At 39.1% G+C, this 15,856-nt stretch overlaps 1 protein-coding gene across 5 annotated transcripts in view; it reads right to left on the bottom strand.

Annotated features, from left to right (window-relative positions):
• EVC (EvC ciliary complex subunit 1) overlaps positions 1-15,856 on the bottom strand; it is a 48,462-nt gene that overhangs the window by 12,419 nt on the left and 20,187 nt on the right. For 4 of the 5 annotated variants that reach the window (XM_051798527.1, XM_051798530.1, XM_051798526.1 and 1 more), the window contains 2 exons: positions 15,632-15,730; positions 5,491-5,703 (listed from right to left, as the gene is read on the bottom strand). In XM_051798527.1, the coding sequence (XP_051654487.1) occupies positions 5,491-5,703; positions 15,632-15,730 (312 nt within the window). The remainder of the gene's footprint in view (positions 1-5,490; positions 5,704-15,631; positions 15,731-15,856) is intronic. The other variant, XM_051798529.1, reaches the window with a different exon arrangement.

Raw genomic sequence — 15,856 nt, 5'->3', positions numbered from 1 at the left:
AGGGACTAAATTTTCTATTATTGCAGCCAGCAAGGTTCAATGGATCAATATGTCTAGCAAAGAATTAGATGTGTAATTGCACAATTGTTAGTGTTAGGAGTGGTATTGGGCCCTCCTGCTGGATTTGATAGTCTTTTCCTTGAGAGGCAGTGATCTGTGCAGGAGAGAGGCTATATCTGTGAGCACAGAATGAACTCTTCTGAGAAGTGCAGAACATCAGAAACCTCATAATCTTTGGCTTTAAAATAAAAGTGTCATTTTTTCGTGACTAGTATCTTCTCTGTAGTATACACAGTGACACATCTAATTGATCTCTCTCCATGCAGAAAACCTTACCAAAACACATGTTCCTGAGCAGGATGCCTGAGAGGGATGGGTGGGCAGTCAACAAGTGACAGATGGGAAGACTGCAGCTGAGCATGAGAAGCACAGCCCCAAAGTCTGTAAGGCACCAGGGACACACCAGGCTGCTCTCAGCAAGCACCACAGACATCCCTGTGTTAGCCAGACCTCAACTGATTTGAGTCTGGGTGAGCCTTATAATCACAGAGCATGGCCAAGCACAGTGCCTTCTCTGATTGCATGCTGCAAGCGTCAAATTAAGGTCTATCAGGTCTCCAGGTATCATTATGACAGATGGCAAAGTCTTGCTGGAAGTAGTAACTGTATCAGTATTTCCCTTTAGCAGCTCTGTGGATATGGCTTCCTGGCGTTTCACACCTCTCTGCATATGCCTTGTAGATCCATCACATTGTGTATTTTAATGTCTCTTTCAGCAGTTAGAAAAAGGGCTGAAAATGACCTTTTACTTCCTAGAAATACTTTCATTTCCAGTGAGAGATTGGCTGTGGCTCAGATGAGGTTTCCCATCATTTTTGGAGATCTCTTTATTCACTGAGGAGTTCACAGGCCCTCTTGAAGGGCCTGTCTGCACACTTGCTGTTAAACAGCATGAGGGTGTATATCACCAAGGCACAGAAGACAGGAAATGATTTCTGAATTACAATGGTAAATGATATAATATTGAAGAAAAGAACCCAAAATTTAGCACCTCACCTGCTACCAGTGTATCCTATCCAAAAAGGCACTCAGAGTGATAACAAAGATAGGGATATAGTCATTCTTTACTTCTGTTTATGAAGAAACAGCCTAGTTCTGTAGTGGAGAAAGTGTTTTTTAAAGGAAAAGAATGAGTCACCTTTTCCATTAAGAGTGCATTTGAGGTAATCTGTATGCAGAACCTATAAAACATCTCTTCACCTCCCTGAGACCAATGGAAAGCTGACAGTGCAGCAGAAATTCCCCCAGTGCACAGTTATTAAACTGAACAGTAGAAGTACATTAGTCATGTAAGTAGTAAGAAAATGAAAGGAAAGGAGCGGGATTATTACACATTTAAGATGGGATGAGAAATAAGGAAGATTGAGACCAAATACTAAACCAGTGTTTTGTCTCAAAAAGGCCATTAGGAAGATGATCAAGATGGGAAAGGTCAGCTGGGAATAAACAGAATATTATATGTTTTATTGGAGGCAACACTTCAGCAGCTCACTGGGATGGGCTGGCAAGGCTGGGTAATTTCTATCTCCAAAATACATGAAGAACTCGCACACACACAGGTGGAAATGCAACAGCAGTTCTCTGGGAATGTTAATTTGAGGCTGCTGGCATATGACTGAAAACCAGCAAACCAGAGACAACTACTTCATTGAGCCAGGTGGCAAGGTCAGGCTTTGGGCTTGCACTGATCTTCCAATGCTGGGTCAAGTCACCAAGCACCTCTCCAAGCTTTCCTCTTCTTTGGAATGACCTTACTTTGCCCAGTGATGGGTCTCGTATAGTGGGGAGAAACTCAGGCTGCTGTACAGACTTAGTGACTGGAACAGAGCTCAGGCCCTCTGATTCTGCATTTTACCAGTAAAAGCAGTGACAAAAGTATGGTAAATAGGGGAGTAAAGCTCCAAGGAATGTCTGGCTCCTTGAACTGTTGTTCCAATTGCTATGAAAAAATGAGCATAAACCAAAAACAAAGGGATAAAATGCACACCATGTTAAAACTGGTAAGCAGATGCTAGTTCAGTTTTCTGAGTGTCAATGATGTGAGAATGGACAGAAATCACATCCTGTTTTTATTCTGTAAGCTTCCAAGTCTTTTGCTTCCTGGTCACAAGTCCATTACAAGAATTTCTGAAGCACTGCTAACGTTAAATATTAATCTCTGGCAATAAAGGCAAGGAATACGCCTCTCATTTCTGCTTTGACATCTTTAGCATCGATTATTCAGGAAATAGAAGGGAAGGGATTTCTCCCTACCAGCCTCTAGGTGGGGTGCGATGCACACCGACTGCCAAGCCAGTCCCTCAGCCTGGCGCAGCAGCTGCACCCCGAAACTGCTGCCCAGGCAGGAGAGCTTGTCTACAGAAACCATGAGTTAGGGACTATGTGGGAAAATGCTCAAAATTTATTTTCATTAGTCATTTGTTCCAATAGCCTCGCTCACATCCTCGAGCACATAAGGCAAAGTTATATATGAAACTGATTTTCTCTTTTCAATTGTAAAAGAGATTCTGCTCCCTGTAAGGACATCATATGTATAAATGTTAGGAAAGCTAATCTAAAAACAAGCAAACAAAAAAAGGTGGTTCAGGTAAAAGGCAAAAATCTCTTTTTGAGTCACCTTGAAAAGCATGTATAAATACCCTGGTGAAAAGTCTTCTGGTATTGACTTCCCAAGCCTGTAAAGCAGGTGGCTGTGTAACTCTCAGCATAGTGCATTTATCACAAGGCGAATGAAAGACACATCTCCGGATGGAAAACGACTAATAAATTAAAAGGCCTGTCAATATGACTCTTGATTTATGGATCTTCTGTCATGGTGAGCACTGTAGCATCTATGGGATCTCTTAAATTACATGATCACCTGTCACAAGGTCTCTCTTCTCCTTAACGTGGAAACCAAGTGTTCCTTTTTGTAGGACACAAGTGTCAGCTTATTGCTTAAATGTTCATGCTGCATTGTTTATACTAGGAAAGGCCAAGAAATGCACTTTGTGTTTGAACATAACAGAATGGGATTGTATGATGTTTTTCAGACTCATTTATACAGGAAAATTTGCCAGCCTAGGTTTGGTGGAATAGGTATCTCCCTGTATGCTTTCTTTGAAGATACAGCAGATCTTTTTCCAGTTTAGTTCAAATCCTTTCCAAAAAGCCACATGCATTAAGTTAAAAAAGCAATTTAAGCTCCAGCACAGAATATTGTCTTGAGGAATCATACAGTTTCCCACTAGGAGAAACTCTTATCTCTTCTTGGAATTTATCCCACAGGATCGCTTGTCCTTAGGACAGCTCTGTCTGCTGCTCAGGAAATTTTTATATTGAATAAAGCCCGACTGCAGCACTGGTGAGTCAGAGACCAGTATGAGAGGTCTGTCATTGCTAAGTTAATTCCTCCATAGCTCTATAGTAATTACTGTTAATGATGTCAGCAAACCCTTTCTTCTTCTTTTTTTTTCCAGCTGGGAAGTCATCTGCTTTATATTATGAATGCTATGGTACATTGAAAGTGATGGGAAGCCAACTTTCTAATTTAAATAACCTATGCTTGGGCATGACCAGAACATCTGAATTCACATACAATGAATCCATCCTACACTGTTGCCCAAAGAGCTATTATCTAGCAGCTGAGTGCTGGAGATGAACTAATCCTGTTAATCCTTTGAGAAAAATTCCCAGTAGGTGGTTTCTCTACTCAACAATGTGCCCAGTGATAGCAACAGAGGAATGTACAAACAGCATTTTTGGCACAAAATGTCAGACTTGAGATCCTCCCCTGAACAACGGCTGAGGTTCAGTGGAAGGACCACAGCAGAGGTGCCCTAACACGTACCCTGACTTATGAAGCTATTCACAAGTTGCACACCAGAACTTCCTACTTCTCTTGTGTTTTTTAATGACAGCAAATACCACTACAGTGCTTTGGGTTCTGTGCATTATGAGATGTGCTTGTAGTTCACCTACTAGTCCAGGCTGCTCAGGTCATGCACGTACAAGGACGGGCAATTTGTGAACCCTTGATGAATGTGAAAATCAACAGCAACCTAGAAGTTTAAACTTGAGAAGTCAGGTATTAAATCTAATCCTTGATAAAAAGGGGCAAAATAAAAAAAAAAGTTCAAGTCAGACGTTGTTTCATTATTCACTGAAGGTACAGGTATGCCAAATTCAAACAATAAATGCCAGCCAGCAGTCCCAGAAAACACAAATTCCTACTTTTAATTAAGCATGTGAGCAGACTCACTGGCATCAGTGGTTTGTCCCAAGCATCTTTTAGTTAAGTTTGCTAGATATCCCTGTGACACTGAAACAAGAAAACAAAATTGTTTTTCAAAACAGGTGAGTTACAATAAGGTAAATATAAAAAGATCAGGGAGGTGCATGTTGCATTACTCCAGATTAAGGAAAACACAGAAGAAAAAAAGGAGATGTCGAAGAATTTCCAATGAATAATTTTACTTTTGTGTTTCCAAGGGTGTTCTAAAACCACTGGTCAGAAAACAACTCTACCAGATTTAGTAGGAAGCCCACAGTTTCCCGAATCACAGTGTTTTATGGCAGAACTCTAAATACAAGTGGGTGAAGAAGTTAAACACCTTATAGCATTCTGTAATAATTAGGGGCTCTCTGAGTATCTCATTAATCATGTACTGGATTGTCCAGGCACTTTGGAGAATGAGGGTAAGGGAAACTACAGTTTTGCCAGTATTAAAGAAACTTGCCAACCTTTTAGTTAAGAAGCTCCAATTACTGTAAACATTGCAGTGCACATTTAACATTTAGGAAGAGACAGACCTTTGAATAGAGGTCTTTCTTCGACCAAGTTGTGTTAGAAGCAGTGTTGACAGAGACATAATATTGAATGAATAAACTGAAAGTATAACTGAATTCTAGACTAAAGCTGAAGATACCTCCCTCTGCATTTACTCTTGTTGCTTTTCTCCTCTGGCATCAATGCTGGGCAGAAACAGAACAGGAAAGCTGGATGTCTGTTTCTTCACCTTCTTAGAATAAAGAATAAGTTTTATATAAAGTGTGTATCAGATGTTTCCATTTATCATAGTACTAATACATACACATTAGTAAGAAACATTTATCATTGCAAGGCCTCCTTCCCTGTAAACTATATTCATATGTATCTTCTCTAAACAGACCTGATGAAGGTTGTTTTGAGCTGTTTCTGTAGATGCTCAAGAGTTGAGGGCATCAGACAGCAGCCTTGCCAAAAAACGTTTATGTGCTGACAAAGCTGTCAAACACTGTGGACAGATGTTCAGTAATTACTCTCTGACTCCTCTGTGCAAGTCTACATGCACAGCATACATATTCAGTCCATGTTGCAGGTCAAACTGCATTTTGATAAGCATCTTGATAATTTTTTTCCATATCCCATTTTTTAGACTCTGAGGTCCCAAAACATAACATGGATCTTACTTCTTTTTCTTGTGATAGCTGTTCCTGGAAAAGCTTCCAGCGTTTCTGGCGGTGGGTCTCCCATTTCTCCAGCTGAGGGACCAAATTCTCCTGCCATTCCTCTTTCAGAAGCTCACATTCTCTTACAGAGAGGCCGGTCACCACTGGCAGGGTCTGAAGAAACAGCTCTGTCACCAACTCTTCTAAAGCATGGGAAGCTTTAGAGTACAGCTCCTAAGAGAGAGACAAAGATGGACAGAGAGACAGAGGTGACAAAGTGAACCCTCAGACCTTTGGAGCTGTTTCAGTATGTCTCCATGATGCCAGTGAGGGAACCATGTGAATACACTGAGTCAGTGACTGACCCCCGGAGCTAAAATCCAATGCCACTAACCCTTGAGTCAAAAAAACAGGCTTTGTAGATGAAACAACTTAAAATGTTTTGGTTCAAGGCACACAAGGCATTTAAAATGCAACCACAGCATGAGCACATGAGACCCTGAATCCTAACTGTTGCTCACATGCAACTGCAGTATAAAGAATATCTTGTTTTACTGGCTACCATGATGTGTTATAAAACTGATTATTTTGAAAGTTGCTGTGGAAACAACCCAGTGTAGCACAGCACCTCAGACACATTTTCACAGGTGCTGATAGGAAATGAAGAAAGAAGGAAGAGCAAAAAGGGACAGTATGGCTTTTAGTTAGACAAAACTGACATATACCATGGCGATAGTTGGTACTTCAAAATATGACATTCTTCAGTGCCTGAAGAATAGAATTATTCAAATTCATCCTGATGCAGAACAGTTTCAAGCCTAGGAAAACAAACATCTTCTGTGGTTTTAATAAAACTAGTCCCATATGAGCAATTTTCAATGGCTGAGGCTGTTTCACTTACAAGAAGTGTTTGGGAGATTTAGTCAGATCCAAGCTAAAAACTCTGTTCTAATTTCACTGTCAAATACACAGTGGTGATAGGAGCTGTGTTGGCAAACTTGCTAGAATTTAATTCCTGGGGAGAAGGAGTAGGGGCAGGTAGCTTTCCCGAGCTGAAAAGAGAAAATAAAAACACATTGGAAAGGTCACGTGGATACTGCAGTACTTCAGCACTATGAAGAGCTATTTTTGTGTGAGATCCACATGATCTTACCAGTCCAAAAATCTTTATTGCCTAACTGGGCTTGTTTTCATTATAATCAGCGTTAACTCTCCTGAAAACACTTAGATTTCTTTCTTTTCTTTAAAACACAGATAATATTTTGAAAACTCCTTTAGGCATCTCTCTCACAAGTCATCTTCTAGCTACTGCCTTCCTTTAAATACAGGTTTAATTACAATTTATTAGGTGATCAAAATCTAGAACGTCTCAGTAGAAACACAGAGATATTTATCTAGATGTCAAATACGTTTGTCTGCAGCTCATAGACATGAAAAGTCTAGTGGACTTGTTTTTTTGGGGGTATAAACTGCTATAATGTACTATTATGTAAGAATCCATTCCAACTGCTAGATGTTGAATCATAAACCAGAAAATAATATTAAAAAGAGATAAAAAACCCCCCACGAAAACCCCAAAACAGGATGTTAAATTGTGAAGTCAAGAATGCAGAAATAAAGAAAGATCAGAACTTAGGTTGCATGTGAATTATAATTCTGTGCCCCTATGATGATAAATTTGGGGCTTGTGTACTGTTTCTACTGGACCTTTATCTGTTCCATGTTTAGGTTTAGGAGTATCCTTTGAACCGATCGATTTAATAAAAATACTTAGTATTTCTCATTTATTATAAAATATACAAGCTGTGCACTGAATACTAAATTATTATTTTTCTCCTATGATCCCTCTAGGATGCTAATCACCATATTAATTAGCTGTTTCACAAACAATAAATAGTTTAACAGCTCCCTGCTGTAACCTCTTCTTATGGATAAAATTGAGGCACGATACTATAAAACATGTTCACTACACCTTTGAGATGAGTTGTCTTGATTCCTTCCACTCTCTCACCTGTTTAAAGCAGGGAGGAATTTCAGAATCCAGCTTCCACTGGCTTTCTTTAACCTTAAAGTGTTCTGAATTCTTGCAAAATGGGCTATGGCTTTCTGAAACTGGGCATTGGGCATAAGTATGAGAATTAGCAGTCGAAGACTCAACAATTGGATACCTCATTTCTGATAACTCTTCTCCCACTTCTAGCGATTACTCACAATCTGGACATGACAGTATCACTGGCGTAGCATTTGCTACGCAGGTGCATTCTATGCTGAAGGATTGATTTCCCCTACTCCTCAATTTTTATAGTCCCTGTTACAACTAAAGGCAGGGTTTATAGCATCCTAATCATCTATGTAGTTGTGGGCCTGGCTTAGCTTGGTAAAAGCAATGCAAAATGGTTTGCCTGAATTTTCTCTTCCACTGCTATTTATTTTAGAATTCAAGTTTCCAAGTTCTCAGATTTAACATAAACTCGAAGCTCCTATGTTTCTAATCTTCGTATTCCATACAACATTTAAAGAAAAATTGCTCTATCTCAGTAAACCATCTCTTCTCTGAGCTTCACCAGCCTTTCAGGACAAGTTAATTCTCCTGCCTTTACTGGGTGTTCAGTGATATAAGGATTTATATTGAGTCTGAAATAGTTCATAAGCAGTCTAGAGGAGTCTGTGGCATTTCTATTGCAATCTCAAAAGATCTCTGGCAGGGTGTTAAGGAAGTCTATTCTTAAACAATGACAGCTAAATCCCTTTGGAACACATTTAGCTGTAGAACTGATAGCATTTCCCTGACATGCTCACAGCTCTGTATTATTATTTACTAGGAAATATTTTGCACAGAACATAAAGATGGTATTCTGTTACTTGTTGTTGTGCTATTTTGTTCAAAGATCCAGTGAACAGAGTTCTGTCTGTATTCTCTGCAGCTTCAAATTATACTGTATACTTGCCTTTGGCACTATCACAGTGGGTACACAGTTACTCAGGAAAAATGTGACTAGGTCCTGTTCCCACAAAATTACCTACCTGTATCACCTCATTAACATGATGGGCCAAATTCTATGGACATCAGAGCCCAGGCAGTCCTTGCATGCCAGACCCTAACAGGACAGAATGCTGTATCCACAGGCCATACCACAGGGAGGATACAATGGTCACGCTGTTTAATGCAGCACTTGAAAAAGCACAGTGAAATGGCCTTTCAAAATCTGGTAGGGGAAATACAAGTCTACATTTAGGAAGGATTACAGATGCGATTGAATTCTACCCAAGCAACTCAAGCTAACAAAATAGTTCAAAACTATTTGTACTCTAAGGAATGTACTTGATCTCAGAAAGCAATAAAGTCTGTCTGTGAGCAGGGATGGCACACTACATATTATAAAAGTTATTTTGCACAGGAAAAAAAAGGAAAACCATTACAAAATCCTATACTGCTTCCAGGATCTTATTTTTGGACAAGAACCCCTACAAAATATTTCTTACAGGCTTCCTGATATGCCATCTCTTGTTTTTAGAGCTTTGACTTAATGAAATTTATTCAAATTGATTCCATTAATAGAATAGCTGATTGCAGTGAATGAATGAACCTGTTTGTAGTACCTGGCAGTCAACCTCAAAGCTTTTAAAAAAATCCCCAGAGAAATTCATCAAGCATAAAGAAATACCACAGGGTATGAGCAGAAATAAAATGGGCTCAGATTAAAATGCTGAGTGCATCTGAACTACAAACAAGGCAATAAATATATAATTTTGTCAAAAACCAGGGGAAATACACAGCTTATCAGATTTCGCTCAAACACAAAAAACAATATTAATGCTCCCCGTTCAAACCTAAATGATAAAAAGGTCCTACATGTAGATGAGAATAAAGTGAATAGTGAAATTGTGAAGCAGGAAAATGCATTTAGAAAGGCTGTAGTTTATTTTACATGCCAGCCAATAAATAGTATGTGTCATCTCAAAGAGGCAACTGCACAGTTATTTGTTAACTTGTGACACAAAATCATTTCATTGAAGAACTTAAAATATCTGATCAAAGCTGTAGAACACTCTTGTATGTGCCTCCAGAAGCTCAGTGGCTAGCACACTTTGTTTAGGAGGTAAGAGACTCATCTCTCAACCCATATTGTATCCTCCTAAGGACAGAGATTCAATACTCAGATCATGCATCCCTAAATACACCAAAAATTTTTGGACATCAGACACCCATACCACTGGCCCCTAGAAGATACATCACATACATTCAGAAGATACACTCACACTAAATGGGGAAAAGCTGATTGAGTGTACTTCTTTATTCCACATGAAGAATTCTGGAATGCCAACTGGAGAATGAAAACACTACCCTGCTTTTAAGCCCCCTAACATTAATAAAACACAATGACACTGAAGTTGTCCTTAGCACAAGGTAATAAAAAAGTCCCACTGCTTGATTTCCATGCATTTAAAATGGAGGTTTATTGAAATGTCAGTCATTGCAATTTTGCCCCCGTACTGGTCCTTGATTTCTTCAGGAGGCAATTTCAATCTCCTCTTTCTGTTCTCCCTTTTTACAAATATGCCTTTGTAGACAAGGTTATGTCCTTTACTAGATCTAACTATTACCAAATTTTGAATCCATACAGAGGTAAAATAAATTTTCTTATGTAGTAAGGCAAGAAGAAAACTTCAGAACGAAGGCTCTCGCTATCAGACATCTTGTATCAGCTTTGATCGAAATGACCAGATAAAATTCAATAGTGCCCAAATCCAGGACTAGAATGAGCTCGCATGGTAAGTGTTCACAGATTTAATCTATCAGATGATGTTGTCTTTCAGCCTTTTTGGGTTAGTCATGGGGCTTAAAAACTTCAAAAGTGAGGCAGAGGTGTCTTGACAAGGATTTCCACCTGTAACAAACTCTAGGTGATTCACCTTGAAAAGACGCTAGCTCTTGGTACCCAAAAATGCAGTCCACTGTATGAAAAGCATCCCTAACCACATCTCATGGTAATGAAATTAAATAAGGAAAGTAATGAAAGAGTAAGTCTCTGAGAACCTGCACTTTTTTTCAAAAACATTTTTTCACCCTTTTATTAACAAAGGAAAAAATCAAATACTTTCTTCAACCTCACATTCATGTGTACCCATTCATAGAATATTTATTGCCTTCCTCATTGATAACTTAATAGCTTTTAATCTAAATTCCTGTGCCTTTCATTCCTGTGTCAAGTCAAATGAAACAACATTCTGGTGAACTGCTATCAGCAAAGGGGAATTACGAATGACAATAAATTGTGGTTTTATGGGTTTGAAGCTAAGACTGAGGAAAAAGAACTATCTTACCATGCACTATGTAATTCCTAGCTGTTAATTGATTTCCTTTGTGCAATCTGCATGTCTGTTTTCGTAATAATGAGCTGTTAACCACCAACCTCTTTTCATTTCTCTTTCCTTACTGAAATATGTGGATAGTTCACAAAAAAAAAATGAAGAGGGAAAAGATTAAAGGTTGGTGAATATCTGGTGTGCTAAACTTGAGACAGACTTGCAAGGAGATAGCCATTATTCTTTTAAAGAGATCATGAGAAACAGAACAGGATATAATGGGGCAGGGGTGGGTGCTGTGTTTTGGCTGCCATGTAAAAGAAAGTTCTGGTAAAAACTTTGCAATCGAAAAGTTACCCAAGCCGGTATAAAACTGTTACTGCAGCACAACACCCCTTGTATGTGGGATAACTCTGCAGACTGTGTTCATGAAAATATTAGGCTGAGCCATTCAATTAGCTCTTCACATTCTTCCTTCAGCTATGACATACTATGATAATCAAAATCATTCCTCAACATGCACTTCAGAAATTGGTTATGGAGCCTGTGTCGAGACAGGCTATTCACCTACTGCGCGCTATTCCAATCCACTAGTGTGGCTGAAAAGTCCTACACTATCCTCCAAATATAACTCATTCACTCACTTCAGGCATCAGCAGCTTCCATTGACCTTGGTTAAATCATTTTAATTGATTTATTCATGTGTACACAAAACAAACCTACTCAATTATTCTGTGCAAACATAGTCAGCTTCCAGATCATTGAATTTTTACATATTTATTCACCAATTTGGATAATTCTTTGATGCACTGTAGCACTACAGTCTTTCATAGTGCTAGAGGGTTATATTAATCTATCTTGATGAACTCACAATCTGTTCAAAAGGGAGAAAAATATAAAAATTAAAAAGGCATAGAAATTTGAGAAGGGCTTATAAGAACATTGTGAGAGTAAGGTTAGGATCTTCTTTCACAAAGGAGTGCCACTTAAAGGTGACATCATCTCTTCTGTCCTCAGGATATTCATTGGTTTCCTATTCGGTCACATCGTGACCTTTTCCATATATTTGAACATCACCTCTTGCATCGAGATCATCTTTCAATTTACTCATGAAACTGTGTTAGGCTAGCTGCCCTGCTTGCTTATACCAGGACAAACCAAGGTAGCTGTGGAAATGTCAAGTTGTTCTAGTGCACAACTGACAGAGGAACTCTTTATCACATAGAAGCCTTTATTGCACAGAGGACCTTGCCAGGTCCTTTTTCTTGAAGGAAACCCCAGTGCAACAGCCTTCAGATATAGCAGCCAAGGACCATGAACTAAGGGTGATGGCAAGGCACTTGGGCTTCTGCGCTTGGTTGAGTGAGTTTTTAAGGAGTGCAACCCTTGGGAATTTTGTACTGGCTGTCTTCCTAGAGGATTTATTCTACTCTGTCTACAGTGCAAGCTTTGATACAGTACTTAAATGTGGGTGGATGGCCTTGAAAGCTGATATAGAATGGAGACACCTGTATGCTCCAAGACAGTTGCTTTGAAAGCTGCTCTTAGCAGAAGGGGTGCCTGAGAATGGGACCTTGTTCTGTAAGACCTAACTTCAGCTCACTGGATATCACACATCTCTCTAACACTGTACTGTTACAGTACATGAACTTACTGGATATTACTCAAAATGGTTATCTGTCTGATTCAACATGGCTGTTTTTTACTTGGATATTGGTGTTTATCTTATAAATTGCAATACTGACGGACGAAATTCTTGACCATGGAAAAAACACCACCACGCTGAATTCCCCTTCTGGTTTGGGTTCTGCTGCCATTAATCTGAAAAGTGTGTTGTGATCTACTCCAGTTCTGGGGGTTTCCAACCAGAGTCAAGATGGCAATGGGTACGGAAGCAGGAACTTTTCGGGAACCAAAAATCCTGTGAGTACTGGACAATACTAGATTGTTCAGCCCAGAAGAAATATGTTATTTCTTTAATCCTTGGCCAATAGAGAGTATGAGCTACTTGGAAGAGGGGGCATATAAGATGCGATTGCTAAATCTTGGTTATGGAGAAATTGGGATTGAGATTCTTTGAGATTCTTTGCTTCCTCTTGAATTTAGGTAATTAGCTCCTACCAAGACATCTCAGTTTTATTTCCCTTAAATGCAACAGCTATTTGACCTCTGTGTGTATGAAAGAATAAGTACGTTGTGCAGTTTTCCAAGGCTAATTTTCATTTGCAACAAAATAAAAAATGGACTGAACTCTTAAATCTTTAATTACTTCTAGTTCTTTCCACTCTTACTGTGTTTACAAATGTATGAATGCATCTTTTTAAAATTTCTTAAGTCTATCTTTGGATGTCTTATGGACCACAAGCTGAGGAATATTCATCCAAGTATCTGTGGAGTATGCCAGGGTGACTTCAGAGAGTTTCACTCAGTGTTTTCAGTAATATTGCTAAGCTTCCATTTCTACTGGAATAATAAAAAAGCAATAGAATAGACCACTACTACTACTGGTGAATTTGTTTTCTTGCTTTCTCACTTATTTAGTAACACACACTTGCACTCAGGAAATACGGAGATTAAGCGAACAATAGAATGTTTAACCAAATCTTTAATTTAACCTTTTTCTTGCTTGTGGTAGAACAGCAACAGTAGAGCCCAAGCCTTCCAAATGTGAGCAAGTCAAATGACTATCAGTCAAGCTTCAGGGAGAGCAGACCTTCTGGAATGACACCACTGAGCTTTGCAGTGTTTGCAGAAGTGCCCAAACCAGCTGGTTCTACAAAGACCCTGCTTCAAACCCAATGGGGACATAGGTCTTGTAACACAGAGCTGACTTTTGCCATGTGAGGCTCACTGGTACCTGGATGTTAGTCTAATGTCTGCTTGTGTACGTCTCCCTGATCTGCAGTCACACCACTGCACTGCAGAGTATCTCAAATCCCTGTTGCCTTCCCACACGTATCTTGCCATCTCCACTGGTAGCAGTACCTTCTCTTTAGCAGAAACCTGGAGCAACTAAGTGAAGGGATAAAGTCCTGCTGCCCAGGGAAAGGGATCTGTTTGTCCAAGCTGCACTTCTGCTCTGAAAGTGTGGTGGAGCAGAGAGAAGTAAAGGTTTTGTGTTTGTGAGATGCACCTCCTTCCCTTAACAGCAAAACTACTTCTGCTTTTATGCCCCAGGTAACAGAAAACAAGTGTAACTACTGCACTGTCCTCAGCTGTAGAAGTTAGAACAGTCCCATTTACCTAAAGTGTGGATATGCTCATCTGTATTTTCCTCTTCTTTCTAGCTTCCAAGGTATATTCAAAACCAGCCTCCTCTCTTAAAATAGTCTGTAGTATTCTGTATTTAGTGCTAAGGGGAGAAATTGCAGTTGTTTGTTATGTTCAATATCACAGTAAAAATATTTTATTACAGGAAGAAAGGTGGAAATTAAGATTTGTGGACCCTCATTCAACAGATGCCAGTTGGATCACAGTACTTGCAGTTTTTCATGTCTGGCAATATTTGTTTGGGTCTAGTCATAAGAGAGCAGTTTTAATATGGAATGTAATGGTTCAGACCTGGGTGAATTGGCAGAGTTCAAGTTTGTGCAGTTCTCCTGGCAACCTGGCAATTCTAGAAAAACATAATTTACCCCAACCAATTTTTCTTTAACGGGAAAAGTGGGAAAGTAAACTTAGCTAGCAGTGATGAAAGGAATAGGATTTTCAATCTGATCTTTCTGCCACTAAGACAGAATACACAATAAAGGAAACCAATATAATTTTACAAATGAGGTGGAATTGCACAGAGTAAAAAAAAGTTTGGTCTCCAGAGATTTCATGTGAATAGAGGAAGGGAGTGGAGAAATTAGTAACTGGACAATGAACTGTGTGCAGTAACATCAGCATATGTGTTGACTTTTCTTATATTAAATAACTTTGCACAATTAATCTACTCTGATTCCCTGGCATATCATTCCAAGAATACTTTTCTCTAAAGCAGTAGTTTTTTTCAAATATTCTGTTTTTTGCACTATTACATAAAACAGTGTCCAAAGTATTTGTTCTAAATACAGTGCCTTTTTTTTTTTAATCAATTGAATTTGAAAAAGTGCATGTGGACGAGTGCTAATTAACACTGCATGCGTATATTATCATTAGGTGATAAGGACAACAAATTTCCACAACATCCTGATCTGGTCATAATTAATCGTGACAAGGATCCTGTTGAGCTGAAAGTTATTAGTTCCAGCCTAATTAAAGGTCACTGCTGACTGCAGTTTTGAGCTTCATCAGATAGATCATGCTATCTTATTTCTTTATTACAGACAGAAAATAATTAAAGATGACGCAAAAGCATAAAGCATCATATTTTCCACATCCGTAGCAAAAAGAAGTGTTACACTATTACTTACACTAAAGATCTGAATCTATTTCAGGGAACTAACTAGAGTAAAAAATAATTCTCTGAGAGGAAAAGAGATGAAAAGACTATTTTTGGAGATGTAGTGAAGTTTGCTAAGAATAGTATCATCCTACCATGATGTAGGAGAGATAATTATGCTACACAAATGAAGTCTCCCTCCTGGTAGTAATACCAGATGTTGTATGCCCTCAACATTATTGTAGCCTTGTCAGCCACCCAGGCAGCACGTTTTGGCAGACAATGCAGGCATTTTCTGACTAATATGAGGTTAAGAAACATGCTACTGTGGAAGATTGTCCATCTTCTGGTTTGCCAACCTAGACTCCTGGAGCTACCATGATCTTTCCTGCAATTCTCCAATCATCTCCAAGGCCTGACACTGTGTAGGGGGGTTAGAGGGTCTTCAAAATTAATTTAACAAATGACATTTATCACCAGAAGTGGCACCTTGTAGAGACTGGCAACAGCCTCTGTGCTCTCGCAGTCATCCTCCTCCTCCAGTTCCCACTGTGCTCGCTGATGTTTTTCTATCAGCTCATGGTAAGCCTAAAAGAAACATAATAGGTATATTTAAATCTCTGAAAAGGTTTGGATAGCTTCTTGTGATCCTTCCCTTTCCTTCCTTGACACCCTTCCCATATATCCTGCAACAGTAATTGTTTATCTGGAACA

This window comes from Manacus candei, unplaced genomic scaffold (assembly GCF_025592945.1).
Source record: "Manacus candei isolate 608988 ecotype Guabito, Panama unplaced genomic scaffold, ASM2559294v1 h1tg000048l, whole genome shotgun sequence".
In the NCBI taxonomy this organism is placed as follows: domain Eukaryota; kingdom Metazoa; phylum Chordata; class Aves; order Passeriformes; family Pipridae; genus Manacus; species Manacus candei.
The sequence above is the reverse complement of the archived record's forward strand: the minus strand, read 5'-3'. Positions and strand labels throughout refer to the sequence as shown.